General features: G+C 39.9%; 1 protein-coding gene across 12 annotated transcripts in view; it reads left to right on the forward strand.

Moving 5' to 3' along the window:
• The window catches only part of RCBTB1 (RCC1 and BTB domain containing protein 1), a gene marked incomplete at its 3' end in the record, with an annotated part of 53,489 nt that overhangs the window by 25,983 nt on the left and 4,526 nt on the right, over positions 1-22,980 (forward strand). For 4 of the 12 annotated variants that reach the window (XM_082701535.1, XM_082701537.1, XM_082701531.1 and 1 more), the window contains exons 5-13: positions 2,360-2,526; positions 5,744-5,902; positions 9,135-9,242; positions 9,608-9,750; positions 11,159-11,349; positions 14,458-14,584; positions 16,875-17,026; positions 17,547-17,677; positions 22,019-22,182. In XM_082701535.1, the coding sequence (XP_082557661.1) occupies positions 2,360-2,526; positions 5,744-5,902; positions 9,135-9,242; positions 9,608-9,750; positions 11,159-11,349; positions 14,458-14,584; positions 16,875-17,026; positions 17,547-17,677; positions 22,019-22,182 (1,342 nt within the window). Of the gene's footprint in view, positions 1-2,359; positions 2,527-5,743; positions 5,903-9,134; positions 9,243-9,607; positions 9,751-11,158; positions 11,350-14,457; positions 14,585-16,874; positions 17,027-17,546; positions 17,687-22,018; positions 22,183-22,980 lie in introns of those variants that run through there. The other 8 variants (XM_082701539.1, XM_082701541.1, XM_082701538.1 and 5 more) reach the window with 4 other exon arrangements.

The following is a 22,980-nucleotide window of genomic DNA, read 5'->3' on the forward strand; positions in this document are numbered from 1 at the left end:
GGAAACCTTTATCCTGATTATGTATTGATTTCTGTTAGTATGAATGGCTGCTCCTTCCAGGATTGAAAGAGTCAATTGGAGTCAGCTTGGTAATAGTCAGCTATTACGAAGTAGGTAGTCGGTCTCTTTAAAAGGGTGATGCTGTGCCAGGGACTTGGCATTAGTCTTTGTTACTGACATAGCAGGCTTTCGGCAATGGTAGAAGCTAGGTGGTAGCTTTGGTGAGTAGGAGTCTCAGCTTCTGAATTTGGATTTTTCCTCTTAAGAATGAGGATATCTTTTTGTATGGTTAGGAGTCATGTACATTTCTTTCATTGTGAACCATCAGTTCATATTTCTAGAGAGTTCTTGGTCTTTTTCTTTCATATTTTTATTTTTTTTTCTTTCTTTCTTTCATATTTTTAGAAGCTCTTTTTATTATACAGACATTACCTCCTAGTAATATAAATTATAAGTATTTTTTCCTAATATTTCATTTTTTTCTTTGTTCTAGGTGTTTTTTTCCATGTAAAGTTTTAAAAAACATATTAAGTAGATTTATCACTCTTTTTATTGCTTCTAGATTTTGAGTCGTAGGAAAGTTTCCCTATTCCCAGATTATGGAAGAATTCACCAATTTTTTCCTTCTAATTCTTGTATAGTTTTATTTTTTAAATTGTATTGTATTAGTCAGCATACAGTTCATCATTAGTTTTTGATGCAGTGTTCCAAGATTCATTGTTTGCCTATAATACCCAGTGCCCCATGCAATACATGCCCTCCTTAATACCCATTGTATAGTTTTATTTTTCACATTTAACTATTTGATTCACTAGGAAGTTATCATGGTATGAGGAATGAATCTCATTTTTCAACATAACCAATTATTTCAACCAACTTGTAAAAAGTCCTTTCTTCCCGAAATGACATAGCTTTTATTTCTGTATGCAGTTGGTTTATTTCTAGAGCTTCAGTTCCATTTCACTGGTTTGTCTATCTGTTCATGTCCTAGTATTAATTTTAGTTTTAGAAACTTTTTATGGGTTTTAATAACTGGTAGAGCCAGCTGTCCTCTCCCTTCTTTTCTTTGAATTTTTCTATTTATTCTTGTGTTCTTCCCACTGAACTTTCTAATCAGTTTGTCTAGTTCTAGAAAGTAACTTAAGTCATTTTATTTCTATTATTTCAAATTTATATATTTGCATAGGAAAAACTACCATCTTTTTGGTACTGAGTGTTACTATCCAAGAACAAGGGCTATATTTTTATCTGTTCAGGTCTATTTTTCTGTCTCTTAGGAATGAAAACACTTGTAAGTTTGGACATTTCTATCACCTGATATAACTTTAACATAATATCATGGACTTTTTTTTTTTATAGATGTTACACTTTTTCAATCTATAGCCTCATTTGTTTTAGGATGAATTTTCCCATTTATGGTTTCTGTCATAATTTTTGTAATAGGGAAAACCTCTTGTGAGAAACAGAAGATTAGATTCTAGATTAGATCATCAGAAACCTACCTTTCCCTGGTTGCTTAGGGACCATTTCAGTGAGACAGCAGCCTGACAATAACGCTTGGATTTCTGCTTTGCTCTTGGATATCATCATTTCCAGGTCTAGATTGTCCTTAGTAGGGCAGGATGTTTTATTACCATGGGAAAGATATGCAGAGAGTGTGTAACTTGGAGATGTCTGCTCTTGACACTTAGGCTTGCTGTAGGAGGAAATGCACAAAACAGTGGTACTTCTAGAGAGAAAACAAAGAAGTTATCTCTGTCAGAGACCCAAAAAGATAAAGTCATTAGAGAAAAATGGAGCCAGATTTTTTGCCAATTATAGTCTGCATGAGGAAAGCTCTTACATTTTTGTATGTAGTTTATACAAAAAGTATACCTCTTTCCTCCGTACTTTGTGAGAGTTGTGTGTGCACAATGCGTGCGTACACACACACACACACACACACACACACCCTCAGTAGTTCCCTGAGACTTGATATTTGGTAAAATGATAGTAAAGACTGATAATGGTGAGCTTTCTTAGGTCTTTTGCCTTTTGCTGGGTACCTGACATGGAAACTACTGAGATGAATCAGTGTGTTCAGATGGTCTAATTTTTGTATATCAAACTGACTTTTGACCATAAAACTGATCCCTTATTAGTGTCAGGTCCTTTCTTGAATGATTCTACGTTTTTCTATCTGTTTTCCTCATCTTTCCCTCTTTCCCTTCCCTTCATCACTGGTTACTTTATAGGGAGAAGGAGGCAGTGTGAAAGAAATTAAGGTTGGAGAATAAGTTTTGCAAAGTCTGGGGAAGAAAGTACAGGGCTTACCATTCCTTCTTGGAGTTGATTCTTTGTGTGTGGCCATCTCGTATAGATGGAGTTGTTTATGCCTGGGGCCACAATGGATATAGCCAGCTTGGGAATGGGACGACCAACCAAGGCATTGCTCCCATCCAAGTCTGTACCAATCTCTTGATCAAGCAAGTGGTTGAAGTAGCTTGTGGCTCACATCATTCAATGGCTCTGGCAGCTGATGGAGAGGTAAGTACCCTGCTTTTATTCTTTATTTTTAAACTGTGGTAAAATACACGTAATACAAAATTGCCGTCCTAGCCATTTTTAAGAATTGTGGAAGCCAGGCCTCAGGATGTGTGAGAGCCACTTCCCACAACCATTTTATCATATGCCTGGACTATTGCCATGGTCTCTTTAACCACTTAAAATGGGTTAGGATGGCAAATTTTATAGTTTTATAAAATATGTGTATGTATTTTTATATCCATGTGATCTGTTGAATGTCAGTTCAGTGACATTAGGTATATTCACATTGTTATGCAACCAGCATCACCATCCATCTGCAGAACTCTATCTTGCAGAGCTGAAGCTACACCTACCAGACTAGCTCTCCCTCTCCCTGCCGGCCCTGGGTGAACACCATTTTGTCTCCATGAGTCTGACTGCTCTGGGTAGCTCACTGGAGTGGAACCATGCAGTGTTCATCCTTTATGACTGCCTTATTTCACTGAGCATAATGTTGTCAGGGTTTGTCCGTTTTGGTGTATGTGTCAGAACTTCTCTCCTTTTTAAGGCTGAATAATACTCTGTATGTGTATATGCCATAGTTTTTCCATTTATCTGCTGATGGGTATTTAACACCTTTTGCTAACAACCTAAAAAGTAAATAATGACCCTATGTATATCTGGGATAGTATAAACATAGTAGCCCTATGTGTACAACTAAAAACATGTGGGAACACATTCTTTTTCTAATATAACCTATGGGATGAGGACCACCGTTTTGATAGCAGTAGACTAAGCCTTACGGCAGTTGAGTCTCCTGCTCTTTGCTAAGACTATAAATCAGATGTGTATGACAGTGGTCTGTCCTTTAGTTTTTGTTTTTTAACTACCTCATCCATTAAAGTCTGTTTTGTTTTTTGGCAAATGTAATGATGTCATAGAAAATAACTTTATCGGGCGCCTGGGTGGCTCAGTGGGTTAGGCCGCTGCCTTCAGCTCAGGTCATGATCTCAGGGTCCTGAGATCGAGTCCCGCATCGGGCTCTCTGCTCGGCAGGGAGCCTGCTTCCTCCTCTCTCTCTGCCTGCCTCTCTGCCTACTTGTGATCTCTCTCTGTCAAATAAATAAATAAAATCTTTAAAAAAAAAAAAAAGAAAAGAAAATAACTTTATCAACATTCCAATAGGTACTGTACCACTTTTTCACCCCCAAGTTCTTTGCTTACTTATCATAAAGTTTTCTGATCTTATTGATTCTACCTTCTAATCTTTTGTCTCATTTTGTTTCTCTTTATCTCTATAACCTTAGGTCAGAACTTGCTGTCAGCCTGGGCTATTGCCATGGTCTCTTTTATTCTATAGCTTTTTAATTGGCCTACCTGTTAAGTATTAGTACTTTTCTGCCCCCTGTAATTTTTTTTTTTAAGATTTATTTATTTATTTTAGAGCATGAGTGAGAGGGGCAGAGGGAGGAGAGAGAATATCAAGCAGACTCCACACTGAGCAAGGAGTCCAATGTGGGGCTCAATCTCGAGACCCTGAGATCCTGACCCAAGCTGAAACCAAGGGTCAGATGCCCAAATGACTGCACCATCCAGGTGCCCATACTCCCTGTGACTTCTAAAGCACAGACCATTCTGTTCTCTCATTTAAAATCCATCAGTGATGTTAATAGTGATTTTATTATGTGGGGCAGGTTACGGGTGAAGAAACCAGAGAAACTGAGTGAGATCAAGGTTTCACGGCTGGGATGTGCTGGGACTAGGCCTAGCACCCGGGTCTTATGCCCCGAATCTGTAGTTTGCTGCTCTGATTTTGATTATTGGAACCCTAGTCCTCATTTTTAAATAAAAGGCAGCTGCATTGCAATGGGCTTGGGGTACTTGAGAAGAAGTGCCAGAAGAATATTAAAATTAGAATTCCCTAATTTGTACAGCCTGGAATCCTGGTTTTCTTTAACTGTGAGCATATGCTACTTTGGATAATTGTGCTAAATATTTGTCTTATTATACCAGATGCTCCCGTGAACCCACTTTCGGGAAGTGTTGCCAGTTATTTCTTTTGTACCTGTGAAATGAACCTCTAGTGCATATTCTTTTAAGGCTCCAGCCATAGGTTTTGCTCTGGTTGCCTTGGGCAGCATCAGACGTGTGAGCGGAGGTAGGAAGTGCTGACCGAGGAAAGATTGTGGAAGCCAGACTTCAGGATGTGGGAGGACCATTGCTGGGGCAAGTGAAAGGGGTAGGGGCTCCCTAGAAATTCTAGTGTTGGAGGAAGTTCTTTCCCAGGCTGCTGGCATCCACCCTCCCCTTACTCTTCTCTCTGGTCACACTCTTATTTGATAGGCTTAGTTGGTAATTAACGTGCAGTGATTTTGTTGTTGTTGTTTTGTTTTTCATCTTTGTTACTAGATTTTAACTAGCTTAGAGATTTATTTGGGTCTCCTTAGAAATCTGGTTTTCACCTAATGGAAAATCATAGGCCAAAGGTGCACAGGGTGCATTTGAGGAGGGGAGCTGCTTGGAGTTGACAGTGAATGAAAACTCAGAGAAGACAGTATCCAGAATAGCCTAACAACCTGGTGTCATTTCTGTAGGGACAGACACCTCTTTGGTACTTGTGAGCCTTACTGTGTTATGACCTGTGACTGTGATTGGTAATTGTAATTGTGATGGCCATGAGTCATCAGGAAACGTTATGTAATACTCAGTTTTGGCAATTAGTGAGACAGGGAGAAGCATTGTAGGGCTTTAAAGCTTCCCGTGAAGGAAAAAAAAAAGAGTATTTGTGTCCAAAGAGTTAAGCAGACTTTTCCTCTCCCTCCTACTTATGTGGTATATGCTTTATTTCTTACTGATGCCAGACAAATCATATATGGCTGTCATATGACAGAGGCAGTACGGTGTCATGGTTAGTAGCACAGCTACACTTCTTGGGTTCTCATTTCATGTTTACTGCTTACTTGGTAGGACCTCAAGTAAGCCACTTAACCTCTCGGGTTCCATTTCTGTGTAGAAAATGTGGGTGATAATAGTATCTACTCGGGCCCAGGGTCACTATGCAGGATGACTATGAAAATTAAAGATGGTCGTGGTGCCCAGAAAGTATGTAGAGCCATGTAGCACATTGTAAATATTCATTAAGTGGATTTATTTTTATTTTATGATTATTAATGTGTGTTAGAGGTAGAATGTTCACCCTGTTACTAGTAATTCATTCTTTCCCCCTTGTTTTGTGTAGGTATTCGCTTGGGGCTATAACAACTGTGGCCAGGTGGGATCAGGATCTACAACAAATCAACCAACTCCTCGCAAAGTTACAAACTGTTTACATATTAAGAGGGTGGTTGGCATTGCTTGTGGTCAGACCTCATCCATGGCTGTTCTGGACAATGGTGAGGTGAGCTCTCTCTGCATTACCCCCCCCCCCCCCCCCCCCCCCCCCCCCCGTCCTCACCTCCTCTCTCTTGAAATAGCATTTTCTGCATGAGGAGCATGTATGCAATCATGGAAGGAAAAGTGCTTTGTTTTATAGTTTCGTGGGTAGTTAACTGGTTACTGATTGAGGAGTACCTAGAGGGTGTTTGCTCCTCAGTATGAATTTTTAATTCTAAGATTAATCTGCAAGTAAAGATACTCATATGTCTCAATTTTTTTTTTTTTTGTGAGACCCCAGGTAGTTTGGTGTTCATAGGTATTTGTGATTTACTGTAGTGAAGAATTTGATACTACCTCTTTTATCCAATGAAGAAATCAAGTGTGCCCTCTGTCAAGTTAACCGGCGATGTTTGTCAGCAGCAACGGACTCCAGTGTGCCTGCATCTGGAGTTTGTTGGCAGGAGGAAGCTACTTACAGGAGCAGAATTTTTTGTGCCAGTTGTTGTTGGCTACTTTTAAAAACTCAATTTTTAGTGCTACTTTACCTTGGCTACCTTTGAGCTGATGGCTATTTCTGTACAATTATTTTGGTTGTAATTTCTACTTAAATAGGCCTGTTCCCAATCTGTCAGTGTCTTAGTGGAGAAAAATTATGCAAAGATATGTCTTTGAGATTTTATTCATTTGAGATAGTGAGAGAAAGAGAGCTTGTGAGAACACAAGCAGGGGAGGGGCAGAAGCAAGGGCAAAGCAGCCTCCCTGCTGAGCAGGGAGCCAAAGAGGTGGAGGGGTGGGGTGGGGTGGGGGGTGGGGCTTAATCTTAACCGGGACCTGGAGATCATGACCTGAGGCACCCAGGCACCCCACAAAGATTGTCTTTGGCTACAGATGTGTGGGGTATGCATTGCAGTGCTAGAGTGCTTTGGCGTTTTCTGAATACTCATCTATGTTAACTTACTGTTTTAAATTATTTTTATTGAGGCATAATTGGCATACATTATGTTAGTTTTAGGTGTACAGTGTAATGATTCAATGTTTGTATATAATTAAAGATCACCACAGTAAGTCTAGTTAATATCTGTCACCATGCAGTTTTTTCCTTGTGATGAGAGCTTCTAAGTTGATTCTCTCAGCAGCTTTCAGATGTGCAATACAGTATTACTACCTGTAGTCACCATGCTGTACATTACGTCCCAATGACTTACTTATTTTATAACTGGTAGTTTGTACTTTTTGGCTCCCCTTTGCCCATTTTGCCTGTGCTCTTCTGCCCCCAGCTCTAGAAACCACCAATCTGTTCTCTGTATATATGCGCTTGTTTTTGTTTGTTTTTTTAATTGAAGTATAATCAGTGCACAATTTTACATTAGTTTCAGGTGTATAGCGTAGTGATTTGATGAGTCTCTTCCTCAGGCCATGTTCACCTGAAGTGTGAACTTATTTTTTGAATCAATCCTGATGTCATCTTGGATGTTTTCAGAATTTCTTGGGATAGTCATTGGACATCCTCCATCTCAGTATTCTTTGCTTTCCCTTTATTTTTAAAAATAAATTTAATTAAAAAAATATTATTATGTGGTTATTTTCACAAACAAAAGGAGATGAAACACATAAAGTAAAAAGTGAGTACCTTAATAGTTTAATGACTATCCTTTTGGGTTTTTCCCTATAAACAATTCTGTATGGGTAAATATAAAATTTATAAAATTTATAAAAATGGGATCATTATAGGTTACTGCTCTTCTCTGCTAGTCTGCAACTTTCCTGCTAACAAGACAGATGTTTACCTGAATCTATTACCAGACCATTTATAGCTGCTTTTCATTATAATGGTTACTTAGTTTTCCTATTGGATGACCCACACCAAGAAATCTAGTAATGGATATTGCAAATGTCTCTATATTTTTGCTGTTATAAACACTGTAGCACTGACTTCCTGTGTTACTGTATATCTCTGTACACTTCTGTAAGTATTCTGTAGAATAAGTTCGCAGGAATGAGATTTCTGAGTCAGAGGGTATGCCATTAAAGTTGTTGATAGCTAAAGCCAGATTTCTCTGCAGAAAGTTAAAACCTGTTGCACTTATGTTATGGAAAGTGCTTTTAACCATCTCCTGCTGGTATCTTAAATTCTCTGTCCTCCTTCCCCTTCTGTCACACTGCCCTGAAAAGCCCCATCCATCTGTTTGCCCTGCCTTGTCCTGTGCCACCAGACATTTCAGGTTTCTCATTTGACCAGACCTATAGTCTGTTCCTGGTCAGTGTTTTGTCCTGTGTCCCACACTTGCCATTCTAAACCTTTACCACTGCTGGCAAACCTGTCTCCAGCTCCGCTACTTTCAGCTGATGACTCCCCTCTCCAGAGAGCGAAGGGGTCACCACATTCTGTTATGTCGTCTTCTTAACCTCTTTCCTGTCTGTTCCTTCTCTCTGGGTTCCCCTGTCATTGCCTTAATTTAGACCCTCAGCAGGGCTCATCTGTGTGCTAATGAGAGACACATATCTCCTGAATGACTGTCCCTCCTCTAGTCTTAAATAGTCCAGTCCCCGTTATGTGGAGCCAGCACGATCTTTCCAAGATGTGTGAAATATTTCAGTGGAAGGCCCATAGATGCATTCTACCTTCCCTAGTATGTGTTTCGGTACTTCACCCCATTGGCCTTTGCTTTTCATTCTAGTCTTCAGTCCTGCCACTGTGCTGGACTTGTCCTGCTAGGCCTGCCTGCTCATGTTTAGAACCTGCTTTTAGAACATTCTGTGCCCTATCCCTGGAATACATTCACTTCCATTTATCTCTGCTCAAATCTGCTTTCTGAAAGTTGTTCCTAAGCTATCTTTCTCTAGCTAAGTCCTTTCTCTGCTCTGCTTTTGTAGTGACTTGATTGTATCTCTAGGATAGCGCTCACCACCTGACTGCAAAAGTTTGCAATGGTCCATCTTTCCTGTTAAACTGGTACCTTTTATCATGTCCTGACATATCAGAAGTGCTTCATAATTGTTAAGGAGCATCAGCTTCCTCATGTGTAAAACAAGATTAAATGACTTGCCCCAAGGCTATCCAAACAGTAGGTTTGTTATGCCAAATTCTGCCATCCCCACCCCCCAAATATCTTCTGTTTGGAGATCCCTTGTGGGATCACATAGAGTGTGGGTGTTGGAAGTGGAAAAGTACCTGATTTGTTTAGGTGAACAGCATTTTTATATGTTCCCTCTTACAGTTTTAAAAGCCTGTTCTCTCCCTTTCTTTCTCTAAGGTATATGGCTGGGGTTACAATGGCAATGGTCAGCTAGGTTTGGGAAACAATGGCAATCAGCTGACCCCTGTGCGAGTGGCGGCTTTGCACAGCGTGTGTGTGAACCAGGTATGTGTGCTGGATTGCGCTGCTGCTCACCTCCAGCTCCCCTGCCCCAACTTGGAGAACACTACTGTGTGCCTTCATCTTCCACATTTACAGTTTCATCTTCTCTAAATTCCCATATTGAGAAGGAACACCATGGTGGTGACACATCAGTCTTGACAAGTTAAAAAAAAAAAAAAAGGCGATTGGAAAACTCTAGGTGTCTCAGTCTTGGGCTTTTCTAATGCTTTTTTAATGTTCCAGAGAATGTCAGTCCATAACTGATGATGAATTGGCATTCTGCAGAAGCTGGCTGTGGTCTTTAAGTAGATGTTTCTCCTGCCTTTCCCGTTTTCCTGTTGATGGTAACCATTTAAATTTACTTGCAGATTGTCTGCGGCTATGCACACACTCTAGCACTAACAGATGAGGGCTTGCTCTATGCCTGGGGAGCTAACACGTATGGGCAGCTGGGAACTGGCAATAAAAATAACCTGCTAAGCCCGGCCCACATCATGGTGGAGAAAGAAAGGTAACTGGGCTGTACCATGTCTCAGGGTTCTGTGTGTGGTTTTGGACTTGGGGCTCTGTGTGCTGAGCTATGGGGTTTAGCTTTTGTAACTCTTCTGTTTCTTTACGTTGTCATTTTTTTTTTAAAGATTTTATTTATTCATTTGACAAAGAGAGAGAGGTCACAAGTAGGCAAAGAAGCAGGGAGAGAGAGAGGGGGGAAGCAGACTCCCCGCCGAGCAGAGAGCCCCATGCAGGTCTCTATCCCAGGACCCTGAGATTATGACCTGAGCTGAAGGCAGAGGCTTAACCCACTGAGCCATCCAGGTGCCCTCTTTACATTGTCATTTTGAACAAGAGTTTGAGTAGCAGCCAGAGTGAACGTGCGGTTGATATGATTCTTACGGAGCTCTCTAAAATAACCTCCTGTGATTGATAGGCATTAACGCGTATTGGTGTAATTCTTACGGCCTTCCTGTGACCCATCTCGTAGGGGAGTGAAATAGGGTTTGTCACCATATAGAAACTCAGAGTGTAGTCCTAACTTTTCCTTTGAGCCAACTAAAACAACTTCTAAATAAATAAAATCTCTTAAAAGGACAATATCTTTAAATTTTTTTTCTAAATTATTTGACAGACAGAGATCACAAGTAGGCAGAGAGGCAGGCAGAGAGAGAGGAGGGAAAGCAGGCGCCCCACTGAGCAGAGAGCCCAATGTGGGGCTCGATTTCAGGACCCTGGGATCATGACCTGAGCTGAAGGCAGAGGCTTAACCCACTGAGCCACCCAGGCGCCCCAAGGACAATATCTTTAAATATTGATTTGATTTAATGTATATCACTGGAATAATGCTTTGTTTATTCAGCCAAATTATGAGTCCTTACCCACTAAGTTTTAGAGGGTTGTCTTCTGATTGTAGGACCGTGTCTAAGAAGCATACTGAGAAATCTAAGTCTGGGCTTGATGTCCATTTGGATTAGGATTTTCAGAGTCCATTACCCTGAGGCCAGTGCTTATTTAGGGGTTGAGAGAATAAGTTGTATCAAGGAAATGGTATTTTGAAGACACTTTTTTTTTGGGGGGGGTTACTGTCTAAGTCCCCCGGAAATGTCAGGACGTTTTGCCTCTGTCCCCTTTCCTCATCTACTTTAGTTTCTAGTCCCTTTTTCCAAGTTGTCCTCAACAGTGATTGTTATTTATCCTAATTCAGAATGAGGTTAGGATGAGAAGTGGGGCAACAAGCAAGGGAAAAGCACAGTACTCTTGTTGTGACCTTTCAGTTGTGTTCTTATGACCTGATAACTAATATCCTTCAATCCTGGGCTGTTTTTTGTGGTGCTGTCAGCATGACCCCTTTATTTACCTTGTGTGGTGTGCTCTCGGCTTCTGTGATAAAGAAATGACATATATTTTTCTTAAAACTTTTCCAGGGTCGTAGAGATTGCGGCCTGCCACTCTGCACACACGTCGGCAGCCAAGACCCAGGGCGGGCACGTGTACATGTGGGGCCAGTGCCGGGGCCAGTCGGTGATCCTACCCCACCTCACCCACTTCTCCTGCACCGACGACGTGTTCGCCTGCTTTGCCACTCCTGCCGTCTCGTGGCGCCTCCTGTCCGTGGGTGAGAAAGCTCAGGGCTCCTTCCACCCGGGGAAGAGCCGTGCTAGCAGCTGACCACTCTGTTTCTGTTTCTGTAGTTGCTGTTTGTGGGCTCTTTCAGGTCCTAGAATGTTTTATTCTCCAATAGCTGTAATTCCTTTCCTCAAAATAGATTTGCATAATAAAATTTATTTGTATGTTATAAAATATTATAGGGACTTACTGTTTTCTCCCATTCAGTGCTTTCATTTTAACTGAGGTGAGATTTATGTCCATGAAGTTAACCATTTGAAAATGTACAGTTCAGAGGCATTCAGTACAGCCACAGTGCTGTGCGACTGCCATTTATATCGAGTTCTGAAGTATTTTCATTTCCCTGAATGAAACGAAATCCCTGTGCCTGTTGTGCAGTCACTCCCCATTCTCTCTTCCCCCATCCCTGGCAGTCACATCTTTGCTTTTACTTTCTAAGGATTTACCTATTCTGGATATTTCCTATAAAGGGACTCATACATGTGTGACCTTTTGGGTCTAGCTTTTTTTACTTAATGTTTTTGAGGCTCCCATGTGTTGTAGTACACATTAGTTCTTCATTTGTATGGCTGGATGAAATTTCATTGTACGTATAGACCAAACTTTGTTTTTCCGTGCATCTCTTGACGGATATTTGGTTTGTTTCTACCTTCGGCTGTTGTGACTAGTGCTGTTAGAAGTATTTGTGTGCAAATCTTTGAGTAACCTTGTGTCATCAGGTGTGTCAGACAGCTAGCGTGGCTGTCTCATCATTAGGTGACCCGTCTTTATGGGCATGGGAGCAAGAGTATGTTTGGAAAGAGTTAAGCTGCTACTCAATTTAAAGTGAAATAAGTTGAACATTTCCAGGTTCTTTAATTATAATACAATATAGACATTTTTTTTTTTTTTTTTTTAAAGAGAGAGAGTGTGTGGAGAGTGGGAAGGGCAGAGGGAGAGGGAGAGCAAAAATCTCAAGCAGACTCCATACCCAGCATGGAGCCAACATGGGTTCAATCTCGTGATCCTGAGATCATAACCAGAGCCAGCATCAAGAATCGGACACTTAACTGATCAAGCCACCCAGGTCCACCTGCCATATTTTTTTTGCAGTGAATGTTGTGATTTGAAAAAATTAGTTTCCCTAATGGGACTGTTTGGCCATAATCACACATATGTGTAGCATGTACAGCCAAACACTGTGTCCGTCTTCAGAATCCCATGTGCTCCTTAACCTGGACCTGTTTATAAAGGGCTTCTCCAGGTACTTGCCTCTCAGAATCCTAATCCTGAATAGACATCCTTTTCAGAACAAAAGTTATAACATTTTTTAATGTTAAGTTTGGAAAAGGTACTTCTTTCCCATCTACCAAAAGTCAGAAAGGTTTTTTCCTCTCAGTTTACTGCCTCAGCTGAGTGTTAGAAAGAGAGCAGCGGGTTAAGAAACACCTCTGAAGAATGTTTTTTTTCTGAAAGGCAGTATTGTCCTTGTTGCTGGAAGCCAAGATGGGGAAAAGTGTTAGGCCTTAGGACTGATGCAGAAGTGGAGGCACCGATAGGAAGCTACTTCGTGAGTGGGTGGAGTAGCACTCTTGATGCCTGGATTCCGTGCCCATCTTAGTCATTTCCTTTCTTTTATTTACCAGGGATCCAGATTATAGGGTCAGGGAAAGCCTGATTTTTGAGAGAGTGTCCACTTTCCTCCACAGCCAAGAGAGCTCTACATTGTGGGAGCCCAGGGTAGGGCTTAGACAAATGCTACTTCCTTGGGAGGTTCTGATAGTAAAGCTCATGGGTAAGCTTCTTTGTTAAGTTTCAGCCTCGGTTTTAGCAGATGTCCCTCCTCCAAGAGCAGCAGGCTGCCGCGAGAGCCCCGTTCTCATCCTAAGGGCAGGTGAAACCTGTCGCTTAAGTTCACAGCACCTGCATTCATTGCCCATGATCTCTGGAGCTCTTTTTGTTTTCCTATTAGCCTTCTACTTGTTTTCCTTTGTCCATGCATAGACTGCACAGGAAAGTGTTACCTAATTTGTACAAGTGCCTTTACCTTTCCTTCGTGAGGTCACAGTTAGACTTACAAAATAATCATTCCAGCAGTTCTTATCAGGCAGTGTGATCAGCTTTTTGTGAAACTGTTCCCTTTGAGTATACATGGTTACTAAGTCAGTTTACTCTGTTTTTAGATAGTAGGTAAGGATTATTGTTTGTACATTAATCTTTAGGATTAAGAGGGGATGTTGAGATTCCACAAACCTAGGAAGCAGGGTTTCTTTGTATAAGAACATGACTGCATGGCGTTACCACTTTACTGCTAAAGTTCTTTCTTGGCACAACTTCAGTTGAATTTACTAGCTCCTTGAAACTACCCCAAAGCAGAGCAAAGATGTTCTTGGTGTTTCAGTCAGGGAAAATTGATAAATTCTTAGTCTGTGAAGAGAGCAACCAAAGTTTTAAGTATTTATATAATCGTAGACTGCCTTTAACTTTTTATTCTTTTAAAAAATACACATTTCAAAGATTTATTTAAGAGAAAGCAAGAGTGAGCAAAGCAGAGGAAGTGGGAGAGGCAGTCTGTTGTGGGACTCAATCCCAGGACCCTGAGATCATGAGCTGAGCCGAAAGCAGATGCTTAACTGACTGAGCCACCCAGGCAGCCCCAAAATATACGTTTTAAAATGTCTGACTTGGGGCGTCTGAGTGGCTCAGTGGGTTAAAGCCTCTGCCTTGGACCTGGGTCATGATCCCTGAGTCCTGGGATCGAGCCCCGCGTCAGGCTATCTGTTCTGTGGGGAGCCTGCTTCATCCTCTCTCTGCTGACTTGTGATCTCTGTCTGTCAAATAAATAAAATCTTTAAATAAATAAATAAATAAATAAATACAATGTCTGACTTGGTATGTAAGACTGGTAATTGGCTTTTCCAACTACTATTTTTGGTAGTTTAAAGACTCAAAGTACTTATTTTGATACAGTGAAATTGATTTGTCAAATAAGGCATGAACTCCTGAAAAAAATCTGATGGAATTATTTATCATGCTAATGGTTATTTTTTTGAAGTCTTGCATATCTTTAGCACATTTCCTGAGCCTGTTGTATTAATAATGTGTTTGTTGCTTTCAGAACATGAAGACTTTTTAACAGTTGCCGAATCACTGAAGAAAGAATTTGATAGTCCAGAAACTGCTGATCTGAAGTTTCGAATTGATGGGAAATATATCCATGTCCATAAGGCTGTTTTGAAAATCAGGTATTTTTGTGTTAACTTAGAGACATTAATAATGTTTTGTTGTTGCAATCTCCATTTTTCTGTTAGCCCACAAAATGGGGACTGATTAGGAATAGCCTTGGCAGTAGAGAGAAATGGTACAACGTAGTATTTTTGTGAATGGGATCCATGCATTACTGAAGAGTTTTGCATGTGATGTGAGTATGCACTCCTGCCTTTTGAAAAGGCATGATGTGGGGCGCCTGGGTGGCTCAGTGGGTTAAAGCCTCTGCCTTTGGCTCAGGTCATGATTCCAGGGTGCTGGGATTGAGCCTTGCATCGAGCCTCCCATCGAGCCTCGCATCAGGCTCTCTGCTCGGCAGGGAGCCTGCTTCCTCCTCTCTCTCTGCCCGCTTCTCTGTCCTCTTGTGGTCTCTGTCTGTCAAATAAATAAATAAATTAAAAAGAAAAGAAAATGCATGATGTGGTAATGTGAATATTTGTATTGTGTTGGCGTTTCCCCCCACTTTTTTTTGAAAGAGAGAGAGAGAGAGAGAGCATGCTCTGAGCCAGGGTGGGAAGAGGGGCGCAGGGAGAGGAAGAGAGAATCCCAAACTGCCTCCACCCTGGTTGATATGGGGCTTGATCCCACGACCCTAAGCCAAAATCCAGAGTCTGACTGAGCCGTTCAGGCTCACTTGTCTGTATTGTGTTTTAAATGAAGATCTGGTGAATATTTATTTCCATTGACAAATTTACATGCTTAAAAAAATACAGAAGATTTTTAGTGAAAAGTGTGTTTATCTTCTTTTACACTTAAAGATTTGTTTGTCCTCAAGCAGAAAACTCACGGTCAGGAGTGGTGAACCTCTGACCTTGAGGGACATCTAATTCCCAATTACAGGAATGTCCTTTAGAGAGAGTGGATGATGACAGGATTGTATTTATTAATAACGGTTTGGACTCTTGGGCCCTGAGGCTGCCATTACTGAAAAAGAGGCACATGAAGTGAGACTGTTGGGAGTTATAGTGGCCATTTATAAGTCCCTTTTGAAATTTAGTTGAAAACCTTTTTACAAAATAACACATTTTAAGGGAACCCAAAAGCCATATGTCAGTTATTTTTTTTTTATTTTTTAAAATTTTATTTATTTGACAGAGATAGAGAGGGAACATAGGCAGCGGGAGTGGGAGAGGGAGAAGCAGGCTTCCCGCTAAGCAGGGAGCCCGATGCGGGGCTCCATCCCAGGACCCCGGGATCATGACCTGAGCTGAAGGCAGACGCTTAATGACTGAGCCACTCAGGTGCCCCAGTTATTATTGAGAGTAAATATCTGAACCACAGTATTAACAGCTGAACCAGAAATGTTCCTTTCCATGAACCTGTGGTCAACCATCTGTTCCTTTCATTTAATTGTCACATTTAATTTGTCATTCCTTGCCTAGACAACTGTTTCTCTTTACTTCTCAGATGAAGTAATGTCATATGTATGTGGAACCATTTTTAGTTGAGAATGGATTTTGAAAATATCTATGTTTATTTACACCATATCTCATTTTAAAAGGATTTGAAAAGGTGACTTTTTAAAACTGAAGTAAATGACATACTTAAGAAAACCCAGTATTTAGAAATCAGTTCCTCATACAGGTGGCTTTTTCCATGCAAATACAACATAAAAAGCCCCACTGATGTTTTTTTGAAATCTGTGACTCTCCCAGTGAATGTATTTTGTGAGTAACAGGCTTGGGAAGATTGAAAGGGAGCAGGTCAAAGCAGAAGAACAAAATAGGACTAATGGCTATTTTGAAGATGTGTCAGAAAAGAAGAAAAATTATCATGTAAGGTAATGGGATAATAATCAGCCTAAATGTAATCCAGTTAGCATTTAAAACCATTTTAAGGATATTCTGATTACATGAAAATTAAAAACCAAATAAATTACTTGAATGATACTGATACATAGTCAAAGATTTGAACTATCATTACTGAATTTCTTTTAATTTCATTGTTTAAAAATGCATTTCTCTATAATACTTTTAAGAAAAACATGTGAGCAGAATGCTTGATCTGAATGAGGTCTGCCACATGGAGACAGTGGAACACTGGAAGTGCTAGGTCCTTACTTGTAGGCTCCATTTATAATTCATAGTATTTGATAATTCTCATCGAAAAATGAAAGAGGAAATATGCAGATGGTGAATGTGAAGCCTTTGCTAGCTGCAAATCCGTGATCCTGGGGTGTATGGGTCCAAGGATAGGAATAGTTCAGGAGACCTGTAATACTTACCTGACCGCAGCAACTTCATAGGTAATTTTCTGTGTTCTCTTTAGGTGTGAGCACTTTCGGTCCATGTTCCAATCTTACTGGAATGAGGATATGAAGGAGGTGATAGAAATAGACCAGTTTTCCTACCCAGTGTACCGTGCCTTTCTCCAGTACCTCTACACAGACACAGTGGACCTGCCGCCCGAAGATGCTATAGGTACCTCAGCCCGTGGGACAGGCCAAGCCACATGGTCACACAACTCTCTTGTGGTCTTACAGTGCTGAAGTTTAAAAAGGGTCAGGTTGACTGGTTTTAGACAATATTTGAAGATAAATGTCTTTAAAAACAGTGTTGTATAGTAATGATGGTTAATAATTATGGATACATTTATTTATAACTGTGGACTTATTTTCATCTATTAATACTGAAGTATACATTGCTAATGCAAATAACATCTCATCTCAGAAGTAAAATGAGGGGGTAATTCTATTTATTCCCCTTCCTTTGTACTGTAGAAGAAGATGCATAAAGTGAGTGGAGGAGAGGTCTGTTTGGGGGTGGGGGAGGTAGGGAGTGAAAAAGAGGATTTATTTAATAAAATTTAAAGTGTTATTCACTAAGAAACTTCTGTTGATTTATCCACATAACTCTTTTCACCGAAATAAATTATGTATGTTTATAAATTATGGGAAATTATCGTAAACTTAATTAAGCCTTCCATACTTTTTGCTTCTAGGTCTTTTGGACTTGGCCACATCTTATTGTGAAAACCGACTGAGAAAGCTTTGTCAGCACATTATCAAACGTGGAATTACAGTGGAGAATGCCTTTTCACTGTTCTCTGCTGCAGTCAGATATGATGCAGAGGTAACATAAAATAAAAAACAGAAACCACCTCCTCCGGCTCCCCATGGCCTGCCCCCTGCTTTTCTTGCATGAGACAAGGAAAAGGAGTAATTTCACTTCTATTTAGGGAATCCATGAACTGACCGATCCCCAAAAACTGAAAGCTGGCCTGCCTTGTTTATTCTGTGTTCATAGTTTCAAAAATGGCTGTTCTTCTTTCATTTTTAACTAAGAAAAGAAACTAACTGAAGTCCAAGCAGCTCTACTGTGGGTCGAAATAGAAAGTGTCCTACCCAGTTGGACTGACGCCATATTGTAGTTTCGGGGGTTTCTCAAGGTCAGCATATATATATATTTTTCAAAACCCACTTTGCTATCTCTCTAACTCTACCCTGTTTTCAGCCAAAGATGCTGTATGATTCCTATCTGTGTATGCTCTGAAATTCTATCTTTGTCTAATTATAACTCATTCATGTGTGAAGAACTCAGTCTGGGCTCTTTTTGTTTGTGTGTTTGGTTGTGAATGGTTGATTTTGCACTGGATTGAATTCTTAATCTAGGATTCATGGATCTCTAGAGAATCTATGAATGAACGGGGTTTGGGGAGTCTGAAATTTGCGTTTAGTGTGTTTTCTTGAAGTTAAGAACCAAAGTGTCATCAGACTGTAAGCTGCTCATAGGCAGAAACTGGTTCTTATTCATCTCTGTACCCTGTAGTGCCTGGCACATAGTAGGTACTGGGTAATAAATGTTTGTGGAACTGAATGAATATGGTACTACCTGAAGGGTGCATTAAGGATAATTAGTGAACTTAAGGCTGGTCTGGTTGGTTTTATAAATTTATAGAGAATAAAGGTAGAGAGCAGTACACTGAGAGTTTAAGATGTCCAGTTAAAGTATACACTTTAGGGCGCCTGGGTGGCTCAGTGGGTTAAGCCGCTGCCTTCGGCTCAGGTCATGATCTCGGGGTCCTGGGATCGAGTCCCTTGTCGGGCTCTCTGCTCATCAGGGAGCCTGCTTCTCTCTCTCTCTCTCTGCCTGCCTCTCTGTCTACTTGTGATCTCTCTGTCAAATAAATAAATAAATAAATCTTAAAAAAAAAATAAAGTATACACTTTAGTGACACAGTTAGCTCTTCTTAGAGGTATTTTGTCATCATTTGACAGGCAGAGAACCTGGTATCAGGATTTACCAAATACCCACGGAGGTCTATAACCATGGCCTTGGCAGTGTGGTGGAAGACAGATTTCATCTTTATCACACTTAGGGGTCAGAATGCACCATTACGTCTTGTATTTTTAAAATGTGTCCTATTTTTATTTGAGATTTTGATTATAAATATTTAATAATTTCAAATAGCTTACTTAGGTCTGTGGTCTGGCAACAGATGGTATGATGATCAAAGTAAATTATATCTAATAGGAAATGGAAGTATAGATTTTTTTCTATCTTTTCTGTGACACCATGAACTTCTTTATTGGAAGTGCTATTTCTTTGGGTTGCATTCTACCCAGTGATATAATTTTAAATTGGTTGATGCTTGTTCTGTCCACTTTTTAATTGACTTTAACATCTTCTCTGTGTCTCCCCCCTACTCCTTCACAGCTAATGAGTTCCCTATTCCTGGGATTAGGATAGTGCTAACTGAAGCCAGTTAGAACATCTGGGCAGAGGCAAACATCTCAGCTCTAGGTACTAGAAATTTCTTTCTCACCTACCCCCAAAGGTCACAGGTAGAACCATGCCAGCTGGAAATTTTTTTTTTTAAGATTTTTATCTATTTATTTGACAGACAGAGATCACAAGTAGGCAGAGAAGCAGGGAGAGAGAGAGGAGGAAGCAGGCTCCCCACCGAGCAGAGAGTCCGATGTGGGACTCGATCCCAGAACCCTGGGATATTGTCCCAAGCTGAAGGCAGAGGCTCCAACCCACTGAGCCACCCAGGTGCCCCTGGAAATTTTTTTTTATTACTAGTTTTTGTTTTTCTCATACTAAGTATAGACACATGAAATACTGTCCCTTCCTTGAGACTGAAAATATATGTGATTCCCTAGAGTCTGTCACAGTATGGGCATTTGGTTTGGCACTCAAGAGTGTATGTTGATTGGGCACCTAGGTGGCTCAGTTGGTTAAGCTGCCTTCGGCTCAGGTCACGATTCCATTGTCCTGGGATTGAGTACTGCATTGGGCTCTTTGCTCAGTGGGAAGCCTGTTTCTCTCTCTGCCTCTGCCTGCCACTCTGCCTACTTGTGCTCTTTCTCTCTGATAAAAAAAAAAAAAAAAAGTATGTTGAATTAAATGAATGAACAAATATATTTGAAATACCTCACCACGAAGGTGTACTTTTTAGAAAACGAAAAAAAAAAAAACCAACCCCACAAATATTATATATTCAATGTAGAAAAATTAGAAAATAGAAGACAAAAATGAGAATCACCTCTTTCTTTCTAGGCTATTTTTTTTTTTTTAAAGATTCTTATAGGAGTTCTGTAATTGACTAATATACTTTTACATTATATTTCCTTAATGGTGTAGAATGTAGTAAGTAAATAAAATGTTTCTTTATCTTTGTTTCTTTTTTTTTTTTTTTTAAAGACTGTATTTATTTATTTGACAGAGACACAGTGAGAGAGGGAACACAAGCAGGGGGAGTGGGAGAGGGAAAAACAGGCTCCCCGCTGAGCAGGGAGCCGGATGTGGGGCTGATCCCAGGATCTGGGATCATGACCTGAGCCAAAGGCAAACACTTCATAATGACTAAGCCACCCAGGAACCCCAAATGAAGTGTTTAGAATATAAAAATAAAACCCACTCACTTTGTTTATTAGTTGATGGGAAGCTTCTATATTAAGTCAGTTTGGAAATTAACTGCCAGAAAATTGACTGACTTTCAGAAGCTCCACTTGAGACCATCTGACTTTTCCTTCATCCTATGGTTCAGATGCTAGGAAGATGGAGTCTATGGGCTTCTTCTATTTTTTTCTCTTTTCTGTAAGTTCCTGCAGTTCCTCTGTACCCCATTTGACAAGATAATGTCCAAGCAAATATACACACATAAAAGCAACAAAAATATATTGACTCAGTAGTTAGGAAGTTTTTTTTAAAAGTAAGCTGCTTGTGGTGGAGCTGTCACATTGTGAGTGCATTGTCAAACTTTCTCCAAGTTTTAGCTGAGGAACGACTTGGCACAGGAGCACTTCCATATTCCTTTAGTACAAACCCAAATGAACATTGCCATCAAGGGAGAAGATGTGAATGAAACACTGTATCGAGATAGTTCTATAGCTCATCACAGGAATTTTGAAATGTTTCTATTTATACGGTCTTCATGAGATTTTTGTTTTCTGTTTATATTTGAACATTAGGAGAAATAGTTAGGAACAAAAGTACAGCACTTTCCAGAAAATCCTACTTGGTGAGCAACTTCATCCTAAGATTTTGCTATTGTTGGGAAGTCATAAAAATAAGGCCAGGAATCTAATTCCAAAATTGGTTTGGGATATTGGTATTGAAAATTTTTGTGCTAAAGGCTGATGGTCAGCATTTTTTTCTTTCTGAAATTAAAAGTTTTCCATCATCAGTAGACTATAAAATATTTTTTGGTTAGTGGGACAAAGTACCTTTCTATATTTTGTCGTATGTAGTAAGACATTTAAGTACATTCTAAAAAACCAAACCAAAGACCCCTTTAATCTGGAATATTTTGTACCTGATATATACTATAAAATACTGAATTTACAGTTTTAGAGTTTTGTTACTACTTTAACAACAAGTTTGGACAGAAGTAGGTGTGGTTCACAGTCTTGCCATCTGGAATGTGTCTCAAGGTTGGCTTGTGACCCATACACAACCTGTCTCACCCTGGCCAAGTGGCCGTCAATAAAATTCTTAGCATTCAGTTATTTTAGCTTTGGGGAATTTAGGACTGGTGAAGTTCATTTAGGCTGCAGTAGCATTTTTAAAAATGGGGATATTAAGACCATCAACTGTCTGTGTTTTACTTTGTTACAAAGAAAATCTGTGGGAAGGAAAAACAAATTATTTTCAGAATATAAAAGTTATTGGAATAATTTTAAAAATTTGGAATGAATTTATAAACTGTTTCAGAATAGCAGTATATTTTGAGCTTTCTTGCTGATTACAACAAATCTAGTATTTTATCTCATTTGCCTTAGAACCACTTTATAATAATTTCACCATAAAATGTCATAAGTAAGGGATTTAGTTTCTGCAATACCAAGAATATCGTTTTAGAGCCCCTGATTTTGCACCCTTTCCCACTTCTGTATTCCATGGGCCTTAAGAAGATGCTCCAATCTGTTATGAATTTTTTTTTTAAGATTTTATTTATTTATTTGACAGACACAGCAAGAGGGAACACAACCAGGGGGAACGGGAGAGGAAGAAGCAGGCTTCCTGCTGCTGAGCAGGGAGCCTGATGTGGGGCTCTATCTCAGGACCCTGGAATCATGGCCTGAGCCACCCAGGTGCACCCCTGTTATGAACTTTTTTCATCTACTGGTCAGGTGATGCCTTCTTGTTCTTCTTGGAAATGTTTTATATAAAGCCCGGCACTCTTGTTATAGTTACCTTATTAGTTGGGTAGGAGTTGAATTTTCTTTTTTGGGTATTGAAAATGTGATCATTTGCAGAATGAGCAAACAGATTATGTAGGTTCTTCAAATATTTAAGAATTAACCAGGAAAATATCTCATTTACACCTCAAAGACAAGCTGACTCAGAGCATTGGCTGTTGAGTGAATTGCGTTGCTATGCCTCTCTGCTTCATGCAAATGAACTTGCAAACAGTTTCTCTTTCCAAGTGCATTCAGTGCTTCCTTTTCCATAGAACTGCCTTAAGCAGGATTCAGCAGTTAAATGGCACTTACTTCAATAACCCAGATTTAGATAATTTTCAGGGTTCTCTAGTTCAACTTTCAGTGTTTGAAACTGCAGAACATTTTTTGAATACTAAGTTACTGAACCAATTCAAACTGGTTGGAGGGGAAGGGAAGGCAGTTTGATAGAGCTAGTTTCGCAAATGTATGCAGTGATTTGAAATTAGAGGCACCCTTTGTATACTGTACTACATAAAAGTTCTTAAAGTTTATACCCAAGATCATCTCTGTATAATTAGTAAACTGGGTAAACTCATTTTTTCACGTGTACTCAAAAGAGCTTGAATTCCAGATTTGTGGGCAGAGAACTGACAGGTTTTACAATGCCAGAATTTAGTGCAGTCTTCTTTGAATTCTTTGAATTTGAAATTATGTGATTAAAAGTTAGTATTTAAAGATCCTTATCTGATACATTGCATGGTTTGA

This window comes from Mustela nivalis (assembly GCF_964662115.1).
Source record: "Mustela nivalis genome assembly, chromosome: 15".
Taxonomy (NCBI): domain Eukaryota; kingdom Metazoa; phylum Chordata; class Mammalia; order Carnivora; family Mustelidae; genus Mustela; species Mustela nivalis.